General features: G+C 50.3%; 2 protein-coding genes across 2 annotated transcripts in view; one reads left to right on the plus strand and one right to left on the minus strand.

Moving 5' to 3' along the window:
* tnni3k (TNNI3 interacting kinase) overlaps positions 1 to 27,595 on the plus strand; it is a 118,658-nt gene that overhangs the window by 84,257 nt on the left and 6,806 nt on the right. The window contains exons 22-23 of the mRNA XM_069939432.1: positions 24,338 to 24,397; positions 24,495 to 24,664. Coding sequence (XP_069795533.1) covers positions 24,338 to 24,397; positions 24,495 to 24,664 — 230 coding nt within the window. The remainder of the gene's footprint in view (positions 1 to 24,337; positions 24,398 to 24,494; positions 24,665 to 27,595) is intronic.
* lrrc53 (leucine rich repeat containing 53) lies at positions 1,092 to 26,685 on the minus strand. Its single transcript, XM_069936478.1, has 8 exons — positions 26,471 to 26,685; positions 24,371 to 24,740; positions 18,520 to 18,610; positions 17,699 to 17,821; positions 14,503 to 15,249; positions 8,815 to 9,183; positions 2,352 to 3,988; positions 1,092 to 1,235 (listed from the first exon to the last, which is right to left on the minus strand). Exons 3-8 carry the CDS (start codon positions 18,533 to 18,535, stop codon positions 1,092 to 1,094), a joined length of 3,036 nt encoding a protein of 1,011 aa, XP_069792579.1. The 5' UTR covers positions 18,536 to 18,610; positions 24,371 to 24,740; positions 26,471 to 26,685.

A 27,595-nucleotide genomic window follows, 5' to 3' on the forward strand; every position in this document is an offset into this window, starting at 1 on the left:
ACTACCTCTCACCCACACACTGGGGACAATTAACCCATCCACCTGCACGTCTGTGGGATGTGGGAGGAAATTGAACCCCTGGGGGGAACCCACACGGTCACAGAGAGAATATGCAAAGTCCGCACCAATATTGGCGGAGGTCGAGGTTGAACCCAAATCTCTGGAGCTGCGAGGCAGCGGCATTATCTGCCCTGACTCCTATAGTGCAAATGGGTGAAACACTGACGAGCAATAGCAAGTGGTATGGGGGGGTGGGGGGAGGGAAATGGCCTCATCATTGTCCTCTGTTCTCAGATCAGTGTGAGCCTTGAGAGAAGGGTCCAAAGATCTCAGTCAGGTTATGTTTTAAGATCACCAAACTTTAATTAAAATTACACGTTTGTGCAGAGAGTCTTCCTTTCAGAAGGAGCTGACGAGCTCCACAAAAACTTTCCCTCACCTGGAACCAGCATTCTTTCAGTTCATCACCCTCTCTCATCACCCTCTCTCATCACCCTCTCTCCTCATCCCCCCCTCCCCATCCCCCCCTCCCCATCCCCCCCTCCCCATCACCCCCTCCCCATCACCCCCTCCCCATCACCCCCTCCCCATCACCCCCTCCCCATCACCCCCTCCCCATCACCCCCTCCCCATCACCCCCTCCCCATCACCCCCTCCCCATCACCCCCTCCCCATCACCCCCTCCCCATCACCCCCTCCCCATCACCCCCTCCCCATCACCCCCTCCCCATCCCTCTCACAATTACCCCTTCCCCATCCCACCTTCTCTGACATCCCCTCCCCATTTCCCCCTCCCCATCACTCCTTCCCCCATCACCCCTTCCCCCATTACCCCCTCTCCCATCACCCCCATCCCCCATCCCTCCCTCCCCATTACCTCCGGAGCTGTCTGTTGGGAGTTTGCACATTCTCCTTGTGACCACGTGGGTTTTCACAGGTGCTCCGGATCCAACCCACATCCCACAGACATGCGGGTAGATGGGATAATTGTCCCCAGAGGGAGGAGGGAGACTCTTGGGTAAGGTGATGGGAATGTGAGGAAGGTCTCACATGAGAGGTTAGTCAGGAAGGCTCAGATGCTCGGACCATTGTTATTTGTTGTCGATATCAATGATCTGGATGATAACGTGGTAAATTAGATCAGCAAGTTTGTAGATGACACTAAGATTGGATGTGTTATGGATAGTGAAGGTTTTCAAAGCTGCAGAGGGACCTGGACCAGCTGAAAAAATGGGCTGAAAAATGACAGATGGAATTTAATGCAGACAAGTGTGAGGTGTTGCATTTTGGAAGGACAAACCAAGGAAGGATGAGGAGTGAAGTAGAACAGAGAGATCTGGGAATACAGATACATAATTCCTTGAAAGTGGCATCACAGGTGGATAGGGTTGTAAAGAGAGCTTTTGGCATATTGGCCTTCATAAATCACAGTGTTGAGTACAGGAATTGGGATGTTATGGTAAAATTTTATAATACATTGGTGAAGCCAAATTTGGAGAATTTTGTGCAATTTTGGTCACCGAACTACAGGAAAGATACCAATAAGATAGAAAGAGTGCAGAGAAGATTTACGAGGATGTTGCCCAGACTTCAGGAACTGAGTTACAGCGAAAGGTTAAACAGGTTAGGACTTTATTCCCTGGAGCGTAGAAGAATGAGGGGAGATTTTTTAGAGGTATTTAAAATTATGAGGGGGACGGACAGAGTAAATGTAGAAGGGCTTTTTCCACTGAGGGTGGGTGAGATACAAACCAGAGGACATGGGTTAAGAGTGAAAGGGGAAAAGTTTAGTGGGAACATGAGTGGAACTTCTTCACACAGAGAGCGGTGGGAGTGTGGAACGAGTTGCCAGCTGAAGTGGTGAATGCGGGCTTAATTTTAACATTTAAGAAGAATTTGGAAGGTACATGGATGGGAGAGGAATGGAGGGCTATGATCTGGGTACAGGTCAGTGGGATTAAGCAAAAAAAATGGTTCGACATGGACTAGAATGGCCGAAGGGGCCTGTTTCTGTGCTGTAATGTTCTCTGGAATGGGTGTCAGGGAAGATCATTGGGGAATGGGATTGTTCTGTCGGCATAGACTTGATGGGCTAAAGAGACTCCTCTTCCATTGACAAGCAGTTTGGCAGTGGATGGGAATCACCTGATTTTCCGATTGTGGGTCAATCTGGATTCATGGCCCAGCCGCTCGGGAATGGTCAGCCGAATTTTTGCAGGATGTCGGTCAGCCTGGGGCTCACCAGGTCTGTGTATGAGTTGTAGGGTCATTCCCAACCCTTCTCTCCCCTGGACCCCATACCCCATCCCCACCTCACCCCTCCCCTCATCTGTCTCCACCTCACTTCTCACCTCACCCCTGCCCACCACCATATCCGTCCCCACTTCAACCCTCCCTTGGACCTCTTCCCTCTTCTGTTGCCTCTCCCTCCCCTGCACCTCTTCCCTCTTCTGTCCCCCCTCACCACCCTGCACCTCCCCCTCCCCTGGTCTCTGGTGGCTGGGCTTGGCTGTGGAGATGGCATTATGGCCCACAGGTCCCCAGCAGTGTGCCTGGCCCTGCCCAGCTGCTTCAGCCTTGGTGCAGGAAGCTGGGAAAGATATTTCAGGTCTGGAATTGCCAGCCCAGACCAGGGATCCTGACTCAGCCTGGGCTGAGGGAGGACATCCTTGCTTTCGGCCGTCTGCAGGAGCCTTGCGCCCAGCCCTTCCCTCTTCCCCTTGGGTCCTGCTCCTCCCTCTTGTGCCCCCTTTCTCCTCAGATTCCAGGCTTCCAGCCCCCAGAGAGGTGGAAGTCCTTGCCCCTGAGACAGGTGGGAGAGTGGGCAGCATTACCTCCACATTGGTGAGACCAGTAGAAGGCCTAATTGTTTCTGCGACTTGGGGTTTCAGCCTGGCATCAGGGGCAGAGAGTGGTGTCTCTGTGGCTCCATGTGTTCCTGCCACAGGCCCAAAGGGAGATCCCCAGTCCCACCCTCTGCCTTCTGCTCCGTCCCTCCCATGCTGGTCTTGTGGTAGAACTGAAGGCCGCCTTCTCGAAGTCCTGGGTCTCTGAGAGTGGTCTGTTTCTCTGGGGACATGGTAGTCCATAGGCTGCCCTCTCTTGTAAGTTGCCCTCAGTCTTTTCCCCCTTTGGTTAACCAGTTTCTTCTCAGAGGGCCTCCCGACACCTGTCACTTTGGCCTCCCTGGTTGGGTGCAGGATGACCTTTACGGACAACATGTCTGCTGGCACTCTTAGTGAGAACACCCTCCCCCTCCTGCGTTCACCCGGGGCCTCCTTCATGCTCAGGATTACTCCTCCTCCCCTGGGACTTCCAGCACTCACCGGTGTTCCTCTTGTGCTCGTCTGGACCTTGGAGGAATGGGTTAATTCCGTGCCAAGTCCCAGCAAATCAAAAGTGACAGACTTTGGTGTCCAATCCCTGCCCCTTCCCCAAACTCGCCCAGGAATGCTGATCTGCCCCGTAGATTGACTACTCCCAAATCTCCCAGCATCCTCCATGGGCTCTGCAAGAGGGTCGGAAGTGACTTGGATCCCCCAGCGATGGTCAGCGGTCACCATGTTGCTCTGTAGTTCTGCACTAACATCAGCACCAGCGGCTCCTCTCTCATCCCTCACTGCCACACTCCATGTCCTGCTCATTTTGGCTGGAATCCTGCCGCTGAACTCACGATAGTCCTGTTTACCAGAGAGGCAGTTCCTCAGCCACGGCCCCACACTTTGCCTTCTCCTGATGGGTAAACGTCGATGATTGGCCGTACAAAACGGTACCACGGCTGGAGCAAGCACCTTCCGACTGGAGGACGTGCTGGCGACAGAGACTGGGAGGTGGCAGCATGGTTGCCATCCAGGTCGTGTGACAGGCTTCTCCATTGTGGTTTGGAAGGATCCCCATTTCCAGGGCCCCTTGTACAGACTCTGCATTCCGATGGCATCTCCTGACAGATCAGAACTGTGGCCTGGATAATGGTGCCGTGCTTGGGGACCTTGTGTTGAAGGCATCAAGAGATAAGAAATCAGGTCAGGAGGGGAGCATTCCCTTGCACCACGAATCTGCCTCAGTGGTGAGTGAGATCCCTGAACCACTCTCCCAAATGGTCCTCACCCACCTTAGGAGGAACATTGGAAATGGGAGCAGGAGTTGGGCATCTAGCCCATCTGCTCCACCATTCAATAAGGTCACGGCTGATCTGACCGTGGGCTCAGTTCCACCTACCCACTGCTCTTACAACCCTTAATTCTCCCATTTTTTTGTAAATCAATTTATCTGTGTCTTAAGTATATTTAATGAGGCAGCCTCTACTGCTTCCTTGGAGAGAGAAGTCCACACATTTGCCACTCTGAGGAAAAACAGTTCCTCCTCATCTCCATCTGAAATCTACTCTTCTGAGTTTTGAGGTTATGTCCCCTAGTTCTAGTGACAACTACTAGTGGAAACAAGCTTCTGTTGCTGAGCTCTTATCCATACATTTCATGATCGTATTAGTTTTTATGTCATCTCCCTCATTCCTCTAAACTTCAATGAGTACAGTCTCAGGCTGATCAGTCTCTCCCTTTCATCTCCAGAATAAACCTGGTGAACCTTCTCTGTACCACCTCCAAACCCAGTGTATCCTTAAGGAAGGAGTCCAGACCTGCATGTCGTACTCCAGGTGCAGCCTTACCAGTAACCTGCACATTTGCAGCAAAACCTCACTGCTTTTAAATTCAATCCCTCCAGCATGAAGGCTAATGTCCCATTTGTCTTCTTGAATACCTGCAAACCAACATTTTGTGATTCATGCACAAGCCCTCCCAAGTCCCTCTGCACAGCAGCCTGCTGCAATCTGTCACGCTGTCTTTTAAAAAAACAGATGTCACAAAGATTGAAGGTGTAATGGACAGGGAAGAAGGCTTTCAAAGCTTCCAGCTGGAAAAATGGGCTGCAAAATGAGAGAAATGTGAAGTGTTGCACTTTGGAAGGATAAACCAAGGTAGGACATACCATATAACCATACAATTACAGTACAGAAACAGCCCATCTCAGCCCCTCTAGTCCGCACCTGTTTAAGAGAACTCCACTAGTTCCACCTACCTGCTCTCTGCCCACAACCCTCCAATCTCCTCGCATCCATGTACTCAACCAACCTTCTCTTAAATGGCAAAATTGACCCTGCTGCAACCACCTCTTCCGGAAGATCATTCCACTCAGCCACCAGTCTCTGAGTGAAGAAGCTTCACTTACGTTACTTCTAAACTTTTGCCCCCTAACCCTTAACTTATGACCCCTCATTCCAATTTCTCCTACGCTCAAGGGGAAGAGCCTATTAACATCTACTCTGTCTATTCCCCTCATAATTTTAAATACCTCTATCAAATCCCCCCTCAACCTTCTACGCTCCAATGAATAAAGACCCAGTCTACTCAATCTTTCTGTGTATTCTAGATACTGCAATCCAGGCAACGTTTTAGTAAATCTTCTCTGCACCCTCTCTACCTTGTTGATATCCTTCCTATAATTTGGGGACCAGAACTGCAGACAATATTCCAAACGTGGCCTCACCAATGCCTTAAACAGTCTCAACATCACCTCCCAGCTCCTATATTCTATGTTATGATTTATAAAGGCCAGCATACCAAAAGACTTCTTCATCACCCTATCTACATGAGAATCCACTTTCAAAGAACGATGAACCATTATTCCAAGATCCCTCTGTCCCTCTGCATTCCTCAATGCCCCCCTCCCCTTCACTGCATACGTCCTATTTTGATTATTCTTCACAAAATGAAGAACTTCATACTTATCTACATTAAACTCCATCTGCCACCTTTCAGCCCATTCTTCTAAGTAGTCCAAATCCTTCTGCAATCCCCGAAAACCATCTTCACTATCGGCAAATCCCCCTATTTTTGTATCGTCCACATATTTACTCATCCAATTTACCACTCCATCATCCAAATCATTAATATAAATGACAAACAACAAGGGACCCAACACTGATCCCTGAGACACACCGCTCATCACCGGTCTCCATCCTGACAGACAGTTGTCCACCATGGCCCTCTGGTGCCTATCTTCTAGCCACCATTGAACCCATCTGACTATCTCAACATTAATACCTAGCACCTGAACCTTCCTCACCAACCTTCCTTGTGGAACCTTATCGAAAGCCTTACTGAAATCCAAATAGACCATATCTACCACTCTACCCTTATCAACCTTTCTAGTCACTTTCTCAAAAAATTCAACAAGATTTGTCAAACATGACCTTCCTCTCACAAACCCATGTTGGCTGACCCAGATCAATCCCTGCCCCTCTAGATATTTATACATATTATCTCTAAGAATACTTTGGATTAGTTTACCCACCACCAACATCAAACTTACTGGCTGATAACTGCTGGGCCTACACCTGGAGCCCTTTTAAAACAGAGGAACCATGTTTGCAACATGCCAATCCTGTGGCACCACACCCACCTTTGTGATCATTGAAAAATCACTGTCAGACCCTCCACAATTTCCTCCCTGACTTTCCTGGGGAAAATCCCGTTGGGACCCGAAGACTTATCCACCTTTATATACCTCAGAAGTTCCAACACCCCCACTTTCCTAATCCTTATGTTTTCCATAATTACCCTTTTTCCTCACTTATCCTACACAATTCCATATCCTTTTCCTTAGGGAATACTGGCAAGAAGAATTCATTCAATATCTCCCCCATCTCATTAAGCTCCTCACACAGTTGTCCACTCTGATTCTCTAAGGGACCAATTCTATCCTTCACTCTCTTTTTGCTCTTCATATATTTGTAAAAATCCCTTCGGATTTACTTTCACCCTGTTCGCTGCAGCCACCTCGTACCTTCTTTTCACTTTCCTAATTTCCTTCTTAAGCTTCTTTCTACAATCCATGTATTTTCCAATCATCTAGTCCATCCCTTGCTTCCTGAATTTAATGTAGCCCTCCCTTTTATCTCAAACCAACTTCCTAATCTCTCTTGAAAACCATGGCTCTCTTGAACATTTGGCCCTGCCTTTTATCCTAACAGGAACATAAAGATTCTGCACCCTCAAAATCTCACCTTTAAATGCCTTCTTCTCCTCCACCCCCTTCCCATAAAACAAATCAGTCCAAACCACTTCCTGCAAATCCCTTCTCATTTCATCAAATCTGGCTGTTCCCCACTCAAAAACCTTCATCGTCAGACCAGACCTATCCCTTTCCATAATTATGTTGAAACTAATGGATCCATGATCACTGTATCCAAAGTGCTCCCCAACACCCACTTCAGTCTCCTGCCCTATCTCATTCCCCAACAGTAGATCCAACACTGCCCACTCTCTAGTGGGTACCTCAACATATTGCTGCAAAAAATTATCCTGCACTCATTTTACAAGCTCTAAGCCATCCAGCCCTTTCAGTTACTGCATCTCCCAATCTATATTAGGAAAATCAAAATCCCCAACTAACACAACCCTGTGCTTATTACTAATCTCAGCTATTTCATTACACATTTGTTCCTCTAGTTCTCGCTCCCCATGAGGTGGTCTACAATTGTAACCTCACCTTTTCTATTTTTTAATTTTACCCACATCGCCTCCCTTGATGATCCCTCCAATCTATCATGCCTCAGCACCACTGTAGTACTTTACCTGACAAGCAATGCCACACAACCCCTTAACCCTCCAATTCTATCACACCTAAAGCAGAAAAATCCTGGAATATTTAACTACCAGTCACATCCCTCCTTCAACCACTTCTCACTAATCACCACCACATCATACTACCAAGTGCCTATCCACACCTTCAGCTCATCCACCTCCCTTACAACACTCCTTGCATTGAAGTAAATGGATGATAATGTGGTCAATTGGATCAGCAAGTTTGTTGATGGCACAAAGATTGGAGGTGTTGTGGACAATGAGGAAGGTTTTCAAAGCATGCAGAGGGATCTGGACCAACTTGGAAAATGGACTGACAAATGGCAGATGGAGTTTAATGCAGACAAGTGTGAGGTGTAACATTTTGGAAGGACAAACCAAGAAAGGACATACATGGTAAATGGTCGAGCACTGAAGGGTGCGGTAGAACAGAGGGATCTGGGAATTCAGATACATAATTCCTTGAAAGTGGCATTGCAGGTGGATAGGATTGTAAAGAGAGCTTTTGATATCTTGGCCTTCATAAATCACAGTATTGAGTCCTGGAGTTGGAATGTTATGGTAAAGTTGTACAAGACATTGGTCTTGGGCTTCGGATCTCATCTTCCAGCTGTCTTGAGCTGGCTTTTGTTGATAACCCACATTTCCTGTGTGTGTTCATGTTATCTGAGCCGGCGACTCGGCTCTGCTTCCGTTAGAGCTCCTTGAAAGCAGGTGCAGTCTGTAGCACCAAAATCAATGCTCATGTCCTCAACCCAGAAAATGACTCTGACTGTCAACTATCAATGGCCCACATTATTTTAGAAACCTCTATCATGTCTCCTCTCAGCCTCCAGTGTGCCAGAGAAAATAACACAAGTTTATCCAATCTCTCAAAAACTCATCCCCTCTAATCCAGGCAACCTGCAATGGGGCAGCCGGAACCAGATATATGTGGTCTGGGCAGTTGATGTCAGAGTTGCACAACAGAATCAGGCTCTTCAGCCCACTGAGTCTGTGCTGATCCCATCAAGTCTCCCCCCCCCCCCACCCCACCCCACCCCGATTCTCCCCCTCATCCATACATTGGGGACAACTAACCCACCGGCCTGCACGTCTGTGGGATGTGGGGGAAACCCACGTGGCCACAGGGAGAATGTGCAAATTCTGCACGGACAGCAGAGTGACTCACCCCAATTGGAACCCTCCAAGCTTTGAAGCAGCTTCTGGCGGATGTCCCAGAGATTCCCAGTTCCATTTCCTCTTGTTGGCTGAGCGGTCAATTTATCCACTGGCCTCCTGGCACAGTTACTGGCCACTGTTTCGAATGTGTGTACCAGCCCACAGTGCCCACAGGCAAAGTAATTCCACTGTTCCTGAGCTTGATGTTGGCGGTGTGGGCGGTATGTCTCCCCACTGCACTCACGTTGAGGGTTCCGCTCCAGAATACGTGCCCTTTGTTGGTTGGACTTGGGTCCTTGCGCTGAGTGGATCCTCTCCCTGGGGCACAGCCCCTTCTTGTGGAGGACAATAACAACTCCAACAGTAAGTCCCACTGCACCTGAAATGTCCGGTTACAAGGAGGTTAAATGGACGATTGCAAGCAGTGACAGAAATAACTGCAAGCACTCAGCAGGTCAGGCAGCATCCGTGGAGTGAGAACAAGGTGAATGTTTCAGGCTCAGGGCCCATTGTTTGAACTGAGAAAAAGAGAAGTGGTTAGTTTTCAGTCACAGGGAAGATGGGGGAGGGATGGAGAGGACTCAGGAATATCTGTGATAGAGTGGAACCAAAGAAGATAATGAGGGCAGTTCGTGCAGCAGGTAAAATCAGGATATTCTCCTCCTGGTTGTGTTATGTATCTCATAGCAGGCCTGTAGGGCCTAGCCAGGCCAGACTAAAGTCATTGAGCTGGAAAGGTTGCAGAAAACATTCACCAGGATGATCTCAGGAATGGAGGGTTTGAGAAGCTGGGACTTTTCTCCCAGGAACTTTGGAGTCTGAGGTTTATAAAATCATGAGGAACGATGGAGAAGGTGAACTGGTACTTCAGGAAAACCTCAGAGGGATATCGACAGAAGGGAGGTACATGGGATGAGCCTGGTTGAACACTTCTGTGTTCTTACTACAAGCACAGCGTCTGCAGACTCTGTGTTTCACTCCATTTAAACAGGTGCATGGACAGGAAAACTTCAGAGGGATATGGACCGAAGGGAGGTACATGGGATGAGCCTGGTTGAACACTTCTGTGTTCTTACTACAGGCACAGCGTCTGCAGACTCTGTGTTTCACTCCATTTAAACAGGTGCATGGACAGGAAAACTTCAGAGGGATATGGACCGAAGGGAGGTACATGGGATGAGCCTGGTTGAACACTTCTGTGTTCTTACTACAGGCACAGCGTCTGCAGACTCTGTGTTTCACTCCATTTAAACAGGTGCATGGACAGGAAAACCTCAGAGGGATATGGACCGAAGGCAGGGACATGGAATGAGCCTGGTTGACATGGACAGGTTGGGTTGTGAGGTCTATGAAATCATTAGGGGGATAGATAAGGTAAATAGTGACTGATCCCCAGAGAGAGCTTCTGAAACAAGAAGGCCTAAAAAGGTGAGGGGGTGAGATTTAGAAAGGGTGTGAAGGGACAGGTGATGGACATGGAAACAGCTGTCGGACACAATGGTGGAGGCAGGGGCATTAGCTTGCTTTAAGAAGCACTGGGATAAGAAGGTGTGCTGGCCTTCACAAGCCAGGGATTGAGTTCAGGAACCATGAGGTAATGTGGCAGCTCCATAAAACTCTGGTTAGACCCAAGCATTGCATTCAGTTCTGGTCACCTCATTACAGGAAGGATGTAAATGCTTCAGAGAGGGTGCAAACGAGATTTACCAGGATGTTGCCTGGATTGAAGAATGTGTCTTATGAGACTCTTTGCAGCCACAAAGGGCAAGAAGTGACTTTATGGAGGTGTATCAGATTATGAGAGGCATAGATAGGGTGGACAGCCAGCAGCTTTGTCCCAGGGCGACAGGAGCAAATGTTGGAGGATATCTGTTTAAAGTGAGTGGAGGAAATTTTAGGGGAGACTTCAGAATTAATTTTTTTTTTGCACAGAGAGTGATGGGTGCCTGGAATGCATTGCTGGTGGTGGTGTGGAGGCTGGTACAATAAGGATACTTAAAAGACTTAGACAGGCACATGGATGGAAGAAAACTAGGGGGTTCTGGGTGTGAGGTAAGGGGTTGGATTGCTGTGTAGTGGATTTTCATAGACCAACTGAAGGGCCTGAACAATGCTGAAACGTTCTGTGTTCCAGAGCTCCATGGATGGGAGGGGTTTGGAGGGATCTGCACCAACTGAAGGCAAATGGGACTAAAGCAAGGAGGGCCTGTTTTTTGGAGTGGATAAGCTGACCTGTGGATCATGTCCATGCTGCAGATTGATGACTCTGGGACACCGTTGAGCCAGAAGGCTGGAAAATTCATCTCCTATCAGTCCCGGCAAAGATAAGGCACTGTTCACCAAGTTTGTGTTGGGCCTCACCGAAACAGTTCAGGACACCCCAGCATAGAAACATAGAAGATAGGAGCAGGAGTAGGTCATTCGGCCCTTCGAGCCTGCTCCGCCATTCAATGAGATCATGGCTGATCTTAAAGTTCAGTACCCCGTCCCCACCTTCTCTCTATAACCCCTAATTCCCTTATACTGAAGAAATAGATCTAATTCCTCTTAAATATATTCAATGAACCTGCATCTACTGCTCTCTGTGGCAATGAATTCCACAGATTCATCACCCTCTGGGTAAAGAAATTCCTCCTCATCTCGGTTCTAAATGGTTTGCCTATTATCCTCGAACCATGGCCCCGGGTTCTGAACTCCCCCACCATTGGAAACATCCCTTCTACATCCATTCTGTCCAGTCCTGCCAGAATTTTATATGTCTCTATGAGATCCCCTCTCAATCTTCTAAACTCCAGCGAGTACAATCCCAAATTGCGCAATCTTTCCTCATAAGTCATTCCTGCCATTCCAAGTATCAGCCTGGTGAATCGCCACTGCACTCCCTCCATTGCAAGAACATCCTTCCTTAGATAAGGCGACCAAAACTGCACACAATACTCCAGGTGGGGTCTCACCAAGGCCCTGTACAGTTGCAGTAAGGTATCCTTGTTCCTAGACTCAAACCCTCTTGATATGAAGGCCAACATAACATTTCCCTTTTTAACTGCCTGCTGTACCTGCATGCTCGCCTTCAGTGACTGGTGCACAAGAACCCATAGGTCTCTCTGCACTTCCCCATCTCCCAATCTATTGCCATTCAAATAGTAATCTGCCCTCCGGTTTGTATTACCAAAGTGGATAACCTCACATTTATCCACATTGTAGTTCATTTGCCATGTATCTGCCCAGTCCCCCAATTGATCCAAATCATACTGGAGCTTCCTGACCCCCTCTTCCGTGCACACAACCCCTCCAAGCTTAGTGTCGTCTGCAAATTTGGAGATATTACATCCAATCCCCTCATCTAGATCATTAATGTAAATTGTGAGAAGTTGGGGTCCCAGTACAGATCCCTGTGGCACCCCACTGGTCACCGCCTGCCACTCAGAAAACGAGCCATTTATCCCAACTCTCTGTCTTCTATCTGCCAGCCAGTTCTCAATCCACATCAATACCTTGCCCCCAATCCCATGAGCCTTGATTTTGCATGCCAGTCATTTATGTGGGACCTTATCGAAGGCCTTTTGGAAGTCCAGGTACACCACATCCACTGGCTCTCCCCCATCTATTTTACCTGTCACCATCTCAAAGAATTCCAATAGATTTGTCAAGCACGATTTACCTTTTGTAAATCCATGTTGACTCCGTCCGATCCCTTCTCTGCTAGTCATATGCTCCGCTATTACATCCTTAATAATGGATTCCATCATTTTGCCCACTACTGATGTAAGGCTCACCGGCCGATAATTCCCCGCTTTTTCTCTACCCCCCTTTTTAAATAGTGGGGTAACATTAGCTACCCTCCAATCCATGGGTACTGATCCTGAGTCTATCGAGTTCTGGAAAATAATTCTTAAAGCACTGCTATCTGAATGGCCACTTCCTTGAGTACCCTAGGATGTAGATTATCAGGCCCTTGGGATTTATCAGCCTTCAATCCCATCAATTTCCCCAAGACCATGTCCTTAGAGATACTGATTTCTTTCAGTTCCTCCCTTGCATTAGTCTCCCAACATCCTTGGGAGGTTATTTGTATCCTCTCTTGTGAAAACAGAACTACAGTAAGAATTTAATTGGTCTGCCATTTCCTTATTCCCCATTATATATTCCCCTGATTCTGACTGCAAAGGACCTACTCTGGATTTCACCAATCTTTTCCTCTTGACATATCTATAAAAACTTTTGCAGTCGGTTTTTATATTTGCCGCCAGCTTACTTTCGTAATTTATTTTTGCTCTCTTGATTAATCCCTTTGTCCTCCTTTGGTGCATCTTGAACTGCTCCCAGTCTTCGGTTGCGGTACCTTTTTTGGCCAATTGATATGATCTCTTTGGACCTAATACTGTCTCTAATTTCCCTTGTTATCCACGGTTGAGTCACCTTTTTTGGTTTATTTTTATGCCAAACCGGTATAAACGATTCTTGCAATTTCTCCATTAGATCTGTGAATGCTTTCCATTGTCTATCCACAGTCAACTCCCCCATAAACACCACCCAATCAATCTTACTCAACTCCCGTCTCATACCATCATAATTCCCTTTATTTAAATTCAGGACCTTAGTCTTGGTTTTAATTTCATCACTCTCCATGTCGAGTGAGAATTCGATCATGTGATCGCTCCTACCCAAAGGGCCTCGCACAACAAGATTGTTGATTAGCCCCTTATCATTGCATAATACCCAATCTAAAATGGCCTGCTCCCGAGTTGGTTCCTCGACATATTGGCATGAGGTCTGAGAGGGAGTGAGAGAGGGAATAAAGTGGCAGCCACCCTTAAGGGCCAGTTTCAGGACTGCACTGATCATCAAAGACATTATATACTTTAAATATATAGAGACATTTTGTTAAAGTCCAATAATCTGGTAATGCTGGAGCCAGGATCATGGACTGGCCAGTGTTCCAAATGATTGGATGTGTTCTGTTAATACCCAACACATGTTTGATTAATGTGTTTTAGACTTCAAATAGTGAAATAATTCTTACAGAAAATCAAGTATGTTCACAGGGATTATGGGGAGTGGGGTCCCGGGGAATGGACACAGTGTGGGGTCCCAGGGAGTGAATGGAGAGTGGTCTGGGTAGTGGACAGGGAATGTAGGGAGTGGGGTCCCAGAGAGTGTAGGGAGTGGGGTTCTGGGGAGTGGGGTTCTGGGGAGTGGGGCCCCGGGTTGTGAGGTCTCCAAGGCAGTGGGGTCCCAGGGAGTGGGGATCCAGGTTGTGAGGTTCCCAAGGGGAGTGGGGTCGCAGGAGGAGTAGGGAGTGGGGTCCTGGGAAGTGTAGGGAGTGGAGTCCAGGAGAGTGTAGGGAGTGGGGACAAGGGAAGTGTAGGGTGTGGGGTCCAGGGAGTGGGGCCCTGTGGGTTATGGGGAGTGGGGTCCCATGTTTTGTGGTCCTTGTGGGGGAGTGGTGTCCCAGGAAGTGCACGGAGTGGGATCCCGGGGAGTGTAGGGAGTGGGGTCCTGGGGAGTTTAGGGAGTGGGGTCCTGGGGAGTAGGGTCCCAGAGTGACGGATGATGAATGGGGTCCCAGGCAGTGGGCGGGGTGTGTAGGGAGTGGGTTCCGGGGAAGGGGATGGGAAGTATGGTCCAGGTGAGCTGGGGGGGTGGAGTCCCGGACAGCAGCTGCAGAGCCTGTTGGAGGTTTACTGCCAGTATTTACCCACAGAGAAGAGCAGCAAGGTCAACACCCAGCCTTGTGCGTGTCGCTGCTCCTGTCCGCTGCTCGGGGCAGTGGTGACATTTCTGTCCATCTCCTGCACCATCCTCATCCCTGCTGTGTCGGCAGTCCCACAGGCCAGCCCACTGCCAGCGCACGGGCTTCGAGCTGGCCGCTTGCTGAGCTCCTGGAGGAATGTGGCCAAATGTCTGAGCTGGCAGGCGCAGGGCCACTGGTCGAGCTTCAAGACCGAGAGTCTGGACAAAGTGGAGAAGGTGCTGGGCAAGGCCGCCAGCCGGTTCCCGGTTAGGGCCAGGCGCCGCAAGCCCCTCCAGCTGAGGGAGGCCAGCTGCTGAGTGAAGTGGATGCAGAGGCCCCGTATCTGAGGGTTGAGGAGGCTGGAAGGGGCAACGTCACTTCCCTGCAGGGTGGCCCTCCAGTGGCCCCTCTGATGCAGAGACCAGAGCTTGTCCGGGCCCCAGAACCAGCAGCTGGAGCCATGGGGCTTAAGTCTCTCCAGCCGTTGGAGCCAAGTGTGTGTGCAGGCTCTCATGGTCTGGCCTGTCACCCCATTATGGCCTAGCAGGAGGGTCCCATGCCCTGACGTGTCCTGGAACGTGTTCCTGGCCACCGTGGTGTCATGGGTGAGCAGCTTCAGCAGTCTCAAGGCAGGGACAACTAGTGGCCGCGTTACCACCACGAAGACAGAGCTGTGGGTAAGGACCAGGCTCCTCGTGGACCGGGATTCTCCTGGAACGGACAGAGGGAGGTGCGACTCACTGCCTCCCCTTCCATTCCTTCTACCCCATTCCATCCCATCCCTACCACCCTGCATCATTCCTTCCAGTTCCTTCCCATCCCCTCCCCTCCCATTCTTTCAGCTCCACCCCCTCCCTACCCACCCAATTCCCACCCCTCCCATTCCATCCCCTCCCCTCCCATTCCATTCCTTCAGCTCCATCCCCTCCCTACCCATTCAACTCACACCCCACCAACCACTCCCATTCCATCCCCTCCCCTCCCCTCCCATCTCATCCCCTCTCCTGCATCCCTTTCCCTTGTCCCCATCCCCACCCAACCCATTCTATCCCCTCCCCGTTCCCATCCCCACCCAACCTGTTCTGTCCCCTTCCTGTCCCCATCCCCATCTACCCCTGTCCCATTCCCTTGCCTCCTGTCCCATCCCCTACCTCACCCTAACCCTACCCATTCCCTCCCTGCCATTCCCACCACATTCACTCCCATGACATCCCCTCATTCCATCCCCACCCTCAACACAACTGATCCCATTCCTGGGCATAGGGGAGTGAGCTGGGTGTATGTGAGAGTGAATTGGGTGTGGGCAGGTGTGAGCTGGGTGTGTGTAGGAATGAACTGGGTCTGTGGGAGTGAGCTGGGTGAGTGGGAGTGAACTGGGTGTGTGAGAGTGAGCTGGGTGAGTGTGGGAGTGAGCTGGGAGAGTGCGGGAGTGACGTAGGTCTGTGCAGGAATGAGCTGGGTCTGTGCGGGAGTGAGCTGGGTGTGTGGGAGTGAGCTGGGTGTGTGGGAGTGAGCTGGGTGTGTGGGAGTGAGCTGGGTGTGGATAGGTGTGAGCTGGGTGTGTGCAGGTGTGAGCTGGGTGTGTGCAGGTGTGAGCTGGGTGTGTGCAAGAATGAGCTGGGTCTGTGCGGGAGTGAGCTGGTGTGTGGGAGTGAACTGGGTGTGGATAGGTGTGAGCTGGGTGTGTGCAGGTGTGAGCTGGGTGTGTGCAGGAGTGAGCTGGGTGTGTGAGTGAGTTGGGTGTGTGTGGTCGTGAGCTGGGTGTGTGCGGGAGTGAGCTGGGTGTGTGCGGGAGTGAGCTGGGTGTGTGCGGGAGTGAGCTGGGTGTGTGCAGGAGTGAGCTGGATGTGTGCGGGAGTGAGCTGGGTGTGTGCGGGAGTGAGCTGGGTGTGTGCGGGAGTGAGCTGGGTGTGTGCGGGAGTGAGCTGGGTGTGTGCAGGAGTGAGCTGGGTGTGTGCGGGAGTGAGCTGGGTGTGTGCGGGAGTGAGCGGGTGTGTGCGGGCGTGAGCTGGGTGTGTGCGGGCGTGAGCTGGGTGTGTGCGGGCGTGAGCTGGGTGTGTGCGGGCGTGAGCTGGGTGTGTGCGGGCGTGAGCTGGGTGTGTGCGGGCGTGAGCTGGGTGTGTGCGGGCGTGAGCTGGGTGTGTGCGGGCGTGAGCTGGGTGTGTGCGGGCGTGAGCTGGGTGTGTGCGGGCGTGAGCTGGGTGTGTGCGGGCGTGAGCTGGGTGTGTGCGGGCGTGAGCTGGGTGTGTGCGGGCGTGAGCTGGGTGTGTGCGGGCGTGAGCTGGGTGTGTGCGGGCGTGAGCTGGGTGTGTGCGGGCGTGAGCTGGGTGTGTGCGGGCGTGAGCTGGGTGTGTGCGGGCGTGAGCTGGGTGTGTGCGGGCGTGAGCTGGGTGTGTGCGGGCGTGAGCTGGGTGTGTGCGGGCGTGAGCGGGCGTGTGTGGGCGTGAGCGGGCGTGTGCGGGCGTGAGCTGGGTGTGTGCGGGCGTGAGCTGGGTGTGTGCGGGCGTGAGCTGGGTGTGTGCGGGCGTGAGCTGGGTGTGTGCGGGCGTGAGCTGGGTGTGTGCGGGCGTGAGCTGGGTGTGTGCGGGCGTGAGCTGGGTGTGTGCGGGCGTGAGCTGGGTGTGTGCGGGCGTGAGCTGGGTGTGTGCGGGCGTGAGCTGGGTGTGTGCGGGCGTGAGCTGGGTGTGTGCGGGCGTGAGCTGGGTGTGTGCGGGCGTGAGCTGGGTGTGTGCGGGCGTGAGCTGGGTGTGTGCGGGCGTGAGCTGGGTGTGTGCGGGCGTGAGCTGGGTGTGTGCGGGCGTGAGCTGGGTGTGTGCGGGCGTGAGCTGGGTGTGTGCGGGCGTGAGCTGGGTGTGTGCGGGCGTGAGCTGGGTGTGTGCGGGCGTGAGCTGGGTGTGTGCGGGCGTGAGCTGGGTGTGTGCGGGCGTGAGCTGGGTGTGTGCGGGCGTGAGCTGGGTGTGTGCGGGCGTGAGCTGGGTGTGTGCGGGCGTGTGCTTGTATGTGTGGGTGTAGCACAGTTCCTTGGCTGCAGTACATTGACCCTGGGGGACAGCCATCTGCAGCCCCATTACACGGTCTGCTGGATGCAGGCCGACCTGGTTTGCAGCTGGTGTGATGGACTGAGCGACAGGAGGCTCAGGGTCTGTTGGAATGCAGGTACCTGGGATGTAGGGTAACTCCTGACAGATGGCCACTCCTGTGCACAGATTGCAGGTACCACGGCAGGTGGGATGGGTCCAGAGGGGTACACACATGGAGATCACCCAGAGGGTCACCAATGTTCCTGCAACAATATGGCACAGTTAATGTTCCTCTCTCCCCACAGGCCCTGCTGATACAGAGAACTAATCCCATGCTAAGGACAGAGTCACACATCAAAGGAGCAAGTCCTTTGGCCAACTTTGTCCATGCTGTACATCAACCACCCATCCACACTAACCTTGGCACCGAGTTTGTCCATTCTCAGTATCAGTGACTTAAGAGCTCATTCAGATCCCTCTCTTCCTCCTTCCCTCACCTCCTCTACCTCAGATTCCAACCTCCTTTTGGGAAAAATTCCCTTTTGGATCCCATCTAAACTTTCAGCCCCTCACCTTAAGCCTGCATTCTCTGGTTACAGTCACCTCTGATATGGGGAAAAGATTTCACAATCTTTCTGCCCTATGTACAAAGTTTGTGCATGTCTATCAGCCCTCACCTCAGCCTCATCTGCTCGAGAGAGAAGGGTCACTCCAGTGCCTTACTTGACTGAAACACTTCATCCCAGGTAAATCTCCTCTGCACCCTCTACAGCTCCACCACATCCTTCAGATTCCAGTCGGCGGAACTGCGTCTGGCGGAATCATACTCAACGTGACCACATCGAGCAGAGGATCATACCCCCAGATTACAGAATATGTGGCAAGTTGTGCAACCCTGAATAGAATCTTAAAATCAAAGTTTAACAGCTCACTGATTCTTTCTCAGGTGTAGATACAGTACCTTTTACCTTATGCATTTTAAAACAGATTTCCCAAGAATTCCTGACACCATGAGCAAATTGGACGCAGTATTGATCATTCTTCAGACTTCCCTACAGAACAAAAGAAGAATTGTGCATTAAACACGACATTTCAATTGAACTAACAAAATAATTGATTACCAAATTCATTCTGGACTTTCAGTCATAGGGTGCTTCATTATGAAGTCCTCTTTATATCAGAATACCATTACACCTCTGATTATATCAAAACACAAGAAACCAACAAAATATATATTTCTGCACGAGCTCACAAGCAAATACAAGTGAGGGTCAGATAGAGGCCCAGGACAAGTACGAGTGTAACAACCCCAACTCCCTTTGAATAACTCGCAGACACAGCAAAATGAGACAAGTTTGTGCCCGGTGCTCCCAGTGTGATAGGGAGATGGGAACTGTGCACGGTGATCCCAGTGTGATAGGGAGATGGGAACTGTACACAGTGATCCCAGTGTGATAGGGAGATGGGAACTGTACACGGTGATCCTGGAGTGATAAGGAGATGGGAACTGTACACGGTACTCCCAGTGTGATAGGGAGATGGGAACTGTGCACGGTGTGATAGGGAGATGGGAACTGTACACAGTGATCCCGGTGTGATAGGGAGATGGGAATTGTACACAGTGATCCCGGTGTGATAGGGAGATGGGAACTGTGCACGGTGTGATAGGGAGATGGGAACTGTACACAGTGATCCCGGTGTGATAGTGAGATGGGAATTGTACACAGTGATCCCGGTGTGATAGGGAGATGGGAACTGTACATGGTGATCCCGGTGTGATAAGGAGATGGGAACTGTACACGGTGATCCTGGAGTGATAAGGAGATGGGAACTGTACACGGTACTCCCAGTGTGATAGGGAGATGGGAACTGTGCACGGTGTGATAGGGAGATGGGAACTGTACACAGTGATCCCGGTGTGATAGGGAGATGGGAATTGTACACAGTGATCCCGGTGTGATAAGGAGATGGGAACTGTACACAGTGATCCCAGTGTGATAGGGAGATGGGAACTGTACACGGTACTCCCAGTGTGATAGGGAGATGGGAACTGTGCACGGTGTGATAGGGAGATGGGAACTGTACACAGTGATCCCGGTGTGATAGGGAGATGGGAACTGTACACAGTGATCCCGGTGTGATAGGGAGATGGGAATTGTACACAGTGATCCCGGTGTGATAGGGAGATGGGAACTGTACATGGTGATCCCGGTGTGATAAGGAGATGGGAACTGTACACGGTGATCCTGGAGTGATAAGGAGATGGGAACTGTACACGGTACTCCCAGTGTGATAGGGAGATGGGAACTGTGCACGGTGTGATAGGGAGATGGGAACTGTACACAGTGATCCCGGTGTGATAGGGAGATGGGAATTGTACACAGTGATCCCGGTGTGATAGGGAGATGGGAACTGTACATGGTGATCCCGGTGTGATAAGGAGATGGGAACTGTACACGGTGATCCTGGAGTGATAAGGAGATGGGAACTGTACACGGTAATCCCAGTGTGATAGGGAGATGGGAACTGTGCACGGTGTGATAGGGAGATGGGAACTGTACACAGTGATCCCGGTGTGATAGGGAAATGGGAATTGTACACAGTGATCCCGGTGTGATAGGGAGATGGGAACTGTACACGGTGATCCCAGTGTGATAGGGAGATGGGAACTGTACATGGTGATCCCGGTGTGATAAGGAGATGGGAACTGTACACGGTGATCCTGGAGTGATAAGGAGATGGGAACTGTACACGGTACTCCCAGTGTGATAGGGATATGGGAACTGTGCACGGTGTGATAGGGAGATGGGATCTGTACACAGTGATCCAGGTGTGATAGGGAGTTGGGAACTGTACACAGTGATCCCGGTGTGATAGGGAGATGGGAACTGTACACAGTGATCCCGGTGTGATAGGGAGATGGGAACTGTACACAGTGATCCCGGTGTGATACGGAGATGGGAACTGTACACGGTGATCCCATTGTGATAGGGAGATGGGAACTGTACACAGTGATCCCAGTGTGATAGGGAGATGGGAACTGTACACAGTGATCCCGGTGTGATAGGGAGATGGGAACTGTACACAGTGATCCCGGTGTGATAGGGAGATGGGAACTGTACACAGTGATACCGGTGTGATAGGGAGATGGGAACTGTACACGGTGATTCCAATGTTATATGGAGATGGGAACTGTACACAGTGATCCCGGTGTGATAGAGAGATGGGAACTGTACCCGGTGTGATAGGGAGATGGGAACTGTACACAGTGATCCCAGTGTGATAGGGTGTTGGGAACTGTACACAGTGATCCCGGTGTGATAGGGAGAGGGGAACTGTACACAGTGATCCCGGTGTGATAGGGAGATGGGAACTGTACACAGTGATCCCGGTGTGATACGGAGATGGGAACTGTACACGGTGATCCCATTGTGATAGGGAGATGGGAACTGTACACAGTGATCCCAGTGTGATAGGGAGATGGGAACTGTACACAGTGATCCCGGTGTGATAGGGAGATGGGAACTGTACACAGTGATACCGGTGTGATAGGGAGATGGGAACTGTACACAGTGATACCGGTGTGATAGGGAGATGGGAACTGTACACGGTGATCCCGGTGTGATAGGGAGATGGGAACTGTACCCGGTGTGATAGGGAGATGGGAACTGTACAGAGTGATCCCGGTGTGATAGGGAGTTGGGAACTGTACACAGTGATCCCGGTGTGATAGGGAGATGGGAACTGTACACAGTGATCCCGGTGTGATAGGGAGATGGGAACTGTACACAGTGATCCCGGTGTGATACGGAGATGGGAACTGTGCACGGTGATTCCATTGTTATATGGAGATGGGAACTGTACACAGTGATCCCGGTGTGATATGGAGATGGGAACTGTACACAGTGATCCCGGTGTGATATGGAGATGGGAACTGTACACAGTGATCCCGGTGTGATATGGAGATGGGAACTGTACACAGTGATCCCGGTGTGATATGGAGATGGGAACTAGGAATGTGACTAGTAATGTGGATGAGGGTAGCGCAGTGGATGTTGTCTCTATGGACTTCAGTAAGGCCTTCGATAAGGTACCACATGGAAGGTTAGTTAGGAAGGTGCAGTCTTTAGGTATAAATTTTAAGATAGTCAAATGGATTGAACATTGGCTGAAAGGGAGAGGCCAGAGAGTGGTAGTGGATAATTGTCTGTCAGGTTGGAGGCCGGTGACCAGTGGTGTGCCTCAAGGATCTGTATTGGGCCCATTGTTGTTCGTTTTATACATTAATGATCTAGATGATGGGGTGGTGAATTGGATTAGAAAATATGCAGACGATACTAAGATAGCTGGAATAGTGGATAATGAAGAAGGTTTTCAAGGATTGCAGAGGGATTTGGGCTGCTTAGAAAAGTGGGCTGAAAAATGGCAGATGGAATTTAATGCTGATAAGTGTGAGGTGCTTCATTTTGGTAAGAAGAATCAGAATAGGACATACGTGGTAAATGGGAGAGCATTGATGAATACAGAAGAGCAGAAAGATTTAGGAGTAACGGTACATCGTTCCCTGAAGGTAGAAACTCACGTGAATAGGGTGGTGAAGAAGGCTTTTAGTATGCTGGCCTTTATCAATCATTGCATGGAATATAGGAGTTGGGAGGTAATGTTGTGATTGTATAAGACGTTGGTGCGGCCTAATTTGGAGTTCTGTGTGCAGTTCTGGTCGCCTAATTATAGGAAGGATATAAACAGAGTGGAGAGAGTGCAGAGAAGGTTTACCAGAATGTTACCTGGGTTTAAGCATCTAGAGTATAGGGAGAGATTGGACAGATTAGGTCTCTATTCTTTGGAGCGTAGAAGGTTGAGAGGGGATTTGATAGAGGTATTTAAGGTTATGAAAGGGATAGACAGAGTGGATGTGGATAGACTATTTCCGTTAAGAGTAGGAGAGATTGAAACAAGAGGACATGAGTTAAGAGTTAAGGGGCAGAGGTTTAGAGGTAACATGAGGGGGAACTTCTTTACTCAGAGAGTGGTAGCCGTGTGGAATGAGCTTCCGGGAGAAATACTGGCGGCGGAGTCAATTGTATTATTTAAGAAAAGGTTGTACAGGTATATGGATGAGAAGAAGATGGAGGGTTATGGGCATTGTGCAGGGATGTGGGACTAGAAAGGGGTGTTTGGTTCGGTGTGGACTAGAAGGGCCTAATGGCCTGTTTTCGTGCTGTAATTGTTATGTTATGTTATGAGATGGGAACTGTGCACAGTGATCCCAGTGTGATATAGAGATGAGAACTGTACACGGTGATCCCGGTGTGATAAGGAGATGGGAACTGTACACAGTGATCCCGGTGTGATAAGGAGATGGGAACTGTACACAGTGATCCCAGTCTGATAGGGAGATGGGAACTGTGCACGGTGATCCCAGTGTGGTAGAGAGATGGGAACTGTACATGATGACCCCAGTGTGATAGGAGACGGGAACGGTACATGGTGATCCCGGTGTGATAGGGAGATGGGAACTGTGCATGGTGATCCCAGTGTTATATGGAGATGGGAACTGTACACGGTGATCCCAGTGCGATATGGAGATGGGAATTGTACACGGTGATCCCGGTGTGATACTGAACATTACACTACATGCTCTTCAGCCCATGATGTGGTGCCAACCCATTTAAACCTGCTCCACAGTTATCTAATCCTCCCTTCCTCACACCTTTAACCCTCTGGAATTTTTGCATCCATGTATTTCAAAGTATTTTGAATATCCCTATCATACCTACCCTCCCGCTCACCCTCACCCTCGGCAATATCTTCCAGACATATACTCCATTAGGCGCATCTCTCCTCCCCCTGTCTTTCCGTAGGAACTGGTCCCTCCCTGACTCCCATCGTGCACTCATCCCTCCCCAGCAATCGCACTCCAGCACCTTCCCCTGAGCCCACAGGAGGTTCCACACTTGCACCCACACCTCCTCCCTCACCACTGTGTGGGGCCCCAAAAAGGCCTTTCAAGTGAATCTACACCTCACTTTTGTATCCACATAATTGATTTACTGCATCAGGTGCTCCCTGATCAATTTGCTCTGTCCGTACCAGTGACAGAGTTATCCCAGTGGCCAACCACTTCAGTTCTGTGTCACACTCCCATACTCACATGTCTGTCCATGGCCTCATGTATGATCCCACCAAGAGCACCCATAAACTGGAGGAACACCACCTGATTTTCCATCTGGGCTCTTTCCAGCTGGATGGCATCAACATCAACTTTTCTGCTTTCTGCTAACCTGCTCTCCTTTCCCCCTCCCTTCCCTTTCCCCATCTTCTTTCCTCCAAGTCTCCACCCCCTTCCCTCTCTATACTCAGAGCCATCCACCCTCCCCCTGTTTGCTGCTGTGCCCTCCCTCCCTTATCCATCCATTACCTCCTGCCATTGGGATAGTGGTCCTCCCCCCACCATTTTGGTCGGGCACCTATCAACACTTTTCCATGTCTTGATGAAGGGCTCCAGCCCGAAACATTGGTTCTGTATCTTTATCTTTGCTACATAAAGCCTACTGTTGGACCTGCTGAGGTTCTCCAGGATAGTGTTTTCACATGCCTCCATCTAAATGAAAAATCCTCCTCTGGCATCCCCTGAACCTTCCTCTACTCACCTTAACCAGATGAGCTCTGGTATTTATTATTGTTACCCCAGGATAATATAGACGATGCTCTGCTTGTCTACCCAATGATGTGATGGGATAATGTCTTGTTTATTGACCATTCCTTCTCACCTCCAGGAACGACCAGACTTTTCAGAAATGGTTACCAACCTGGAAGAGTGTCTATGCAATGTTGAGGTAAATGCGGGAGCATCTGCAGTGCTGCTTTGATCTTTGATGGTGACCTTGTCTCTTGCTCTTCTGGCTAAAGCCTTATCCTTCTTCCCCAACCCAGCTGATGTCCCCGGCCTCCAGTAACAGCAGCGGCTCCCTATCCCCTTCCTCCTCTTCCGACTGCCTGCTGGCACGTGGTGGGCCAGGCCGAAGTCACGTGGCTGCTCTGCGTACCCGCTTCGAGCTGGAATATGCCCTCAATGCACGGGCCTATGCAGCCTGGTCTCAGAGGTAGGTGCCGGTTGCTGGGGGTCTCAGGACAAAGCTGACATGTGGCACAGAAACCTTCCCAGGAACACGGTGGAATCTGTGGAAAGATGCACGAAGGGAATTTTGGGTTTAGTTCAGTACAAGGGAACAACCCTCATCTCTGACCCGAGTGAAGAGCTGAGGGTTCGGGCCCATGTGGGACTGGAGGTTGGGCCTCCTGGGAATAGGAAAAGGAAGTGATCTCATGGCCCATGGTGAATGAAGCAATGACAACATGGATCCAGACCCTTCAGCCCATTCTGTCCGTGCTGATCATCACCCACCCATTTACTCTGATCCCATTCTATTCTCCACATGCCCATCAACCCCACCCCCCCCCAATATTCTTCCCATTACCCACACACTGGGAGCAATTAATACCATAGATATAGAAGCAGACCATTCAGCCAATTGAGTCCATTCCACTGTTCCATCATCAGCTGATCAATTATCCCACTCAAGCCCACTCCCCCACCTTCTCCCCATAACCTTTGATACCCTTTGCTATTCAGATCCGTATCAATCTCCGTCTTAACTACACCCAATGACCCGATCTCCACAGCCGCCGTTGCAGCAAATTCCAGAGGTTCCCCACTCTCTTCCGCATCTTTGTTTTAAATGGGCCCTTTCAATCCTGAAGATGTTCCCTCTTGTCCTAGACTCTCCGACCATGGGAAACAACTTTGCCACATCTACTCTGTCCAGGCCTTTCAACATTCAAAATGCTTCTATGAGGTCCCCCCTCATTCTTGTGAACTCCAAGGAATCCAGTCGAAGAGCTGTCAAATGTTCCTTATTTTCTGATCTCTTTGTTCCAGGAAACATTCTTTGCTGCATCGTTTCCTATGCCAGAATTAACTCACTGACCCCACACCTTTGGGAGGTGGATACTGGGAGAACCCCACACAATCCCTGCTCAGCCTGACCTAGTTCAAGGACATGGGAATGATGTTATGCAATAGCAGGTAGTTGCGTTGCCTGCCAGCTCCACGGACCCGGGTTTGATCCCGACCTCCAGCACTGACTGTCTGGATTTTGCACATTCTCCCTGTGACCCCGTGCGCTTCCCTCAGGTGCTCTGGTTTCCTCTCACATCAACACTCAACAGAGAATCTAAAACTAGAGGATTTAAGATGGGAAAGGTTTAAAAGGGCCCTGAGGGGGTACCTTCTTGGCATTGATGGAGATGGGCCATGGAACGAGCTGCAGAGACGGTGTGGGGGGATAATTATACCGTTCAGCAAACATTTCAATCTGTGGACGAGACCGGTTTAGAGGGAAATGGGCCAAACACATGCAAATAGGACCAGCTCAAATGGGCAACATATTTAAAATTCGGTTAGATAAATTTTTACATGATAGGGGAATTAGGGGATGGGGAGAAGGCAGGTAGGTGGAGTTAGGTCATAAATTAGATCAGCCATAATCGTATTGAATGGCGGAGCAGGCTCGATGGGCCATTTTTGGCCTACTCCTGTTCCTACTTCCTATGTTCATATGAGAACTCCAGGGCCAGTAACCCTTCAGCAGAAATACTGACAATTCCTCTCTCCACACAGATGCTGCCTGCTTCACTGAGCGTTTCCACCAATCTGTCTTTCTTTAAGATTTCTAGCATCTGCCGTTTATTTGGTTTGGGTTGGGGAGGGGGGGAAATATTTTTGTTTCTGGGTCCCCAAAATGCACCCCTACAAGGGTAGCAGTGTAAACGGTCGGGTCCTGCAAACCTGCCCAGGTGTGGGGGCTTTTCCAGAATAACAAAGGAGCAGTTCCCCATGTGGAGCTTACCAACTGAGAATATTGGACGGGTGACCCCAGCGAGCTCACCGTTCCAGTGCTGAGCGACTTGCGGAAGTGAGGGAGAAGGCTGATGTGGAGAACAGGAGAGACTTCACAGCTCACTGAAGGAGCTCAGGTTTCCAGCCTAGGGCTCCATTGCAGAAACACACTCCACCTGGAAGTCTGACACCTGAGACGGCTGCTGGAACACCAAGTGCATTCCTGCTGCCACGAATCAGATTACTGGGCAGGTGGGAGCTTCCGCCCAGTGAAAGGAAGGCCTGCCTTGAAAAGGCTGGATAGGGTGGACATGTAGAAGATGTGAGGGGATTGGAGGGTTCTGGACAGGGAGCAGGTAGGTGGGACTAGAGGAGATCACTTAAATCAGTGCGGACTAGAGGGGCCGAGCAGGCCTGTTTCCGTACTGCAATTGTTAGATGGTTTCCAGTAGTGGGAAAGTCCAGGATCAGAGGACACAGCCTCAGAATGAAAGGATGTCCATTTTAAAAAGGGATGAGGCTTCTTCAGCCAGACGGTGGTGAATCTGTAGAATTCACTCCAATGCACGGCTCTTGGGTAGGCTCTTGATTAGTGAGGTCATGGGAGAAGGCAGGAGAATGGGAGAGAGGAAAATACATCAGGTATGATTCGAATAGTGGAGGAGATTCGATGGCCAAATTCTGCTGCCTAGTCTTATGCTTTAATTGCGCCTTCACTCCCCCCAGGTATCTCAAAGTTCTTTATAACCCAAGACGTATACGGGACGTGTGATTAATGCTCCAGTCCTTGGCATGGGACATATATTCACCAACCTCTAGATCCCCCTGAATCACACCGTCTCCATAGTGCCTGCCGCACACATCCCCACATGGGATCCACATCCCTGATTTCACCTTCAGGGAACTGCATAAGCCGTTTGCTATTGGTGATGCCCAGGGATGGTGGACCTGGTCATGAGAGGGGCTACAGAATAAGGCAGATGGGCAGAAGATCAGGAGTGTGGATTGTGATCCAGAGCACATCCCTAATCTGAGGAACTTGCAAATCCTGAATATCAAACCAAAAATCCACCTTCCAAAGGGAAAGTCTGTGTTGACTGTCAGCCTCAAGCAGCTGAATGGCCTGACTGCTTTT

The sequence above is a fragment of the Narcine bancroftii genome, chromosome 5 (genome assembly GCF_036971445.1).
Source record: "Narcine bancroftii isolate sNarBan1 chromosome 5, sNarBan1.hap1, whole genome shotgun sequence".
In the NCBI taxonomy this organism is placed as follows: Eukaryota; Metazoa; Chordata; class Chondrichthyes; order Torpediniformes; family Narcinidae; genus Narcine; species Narcine bancroftii.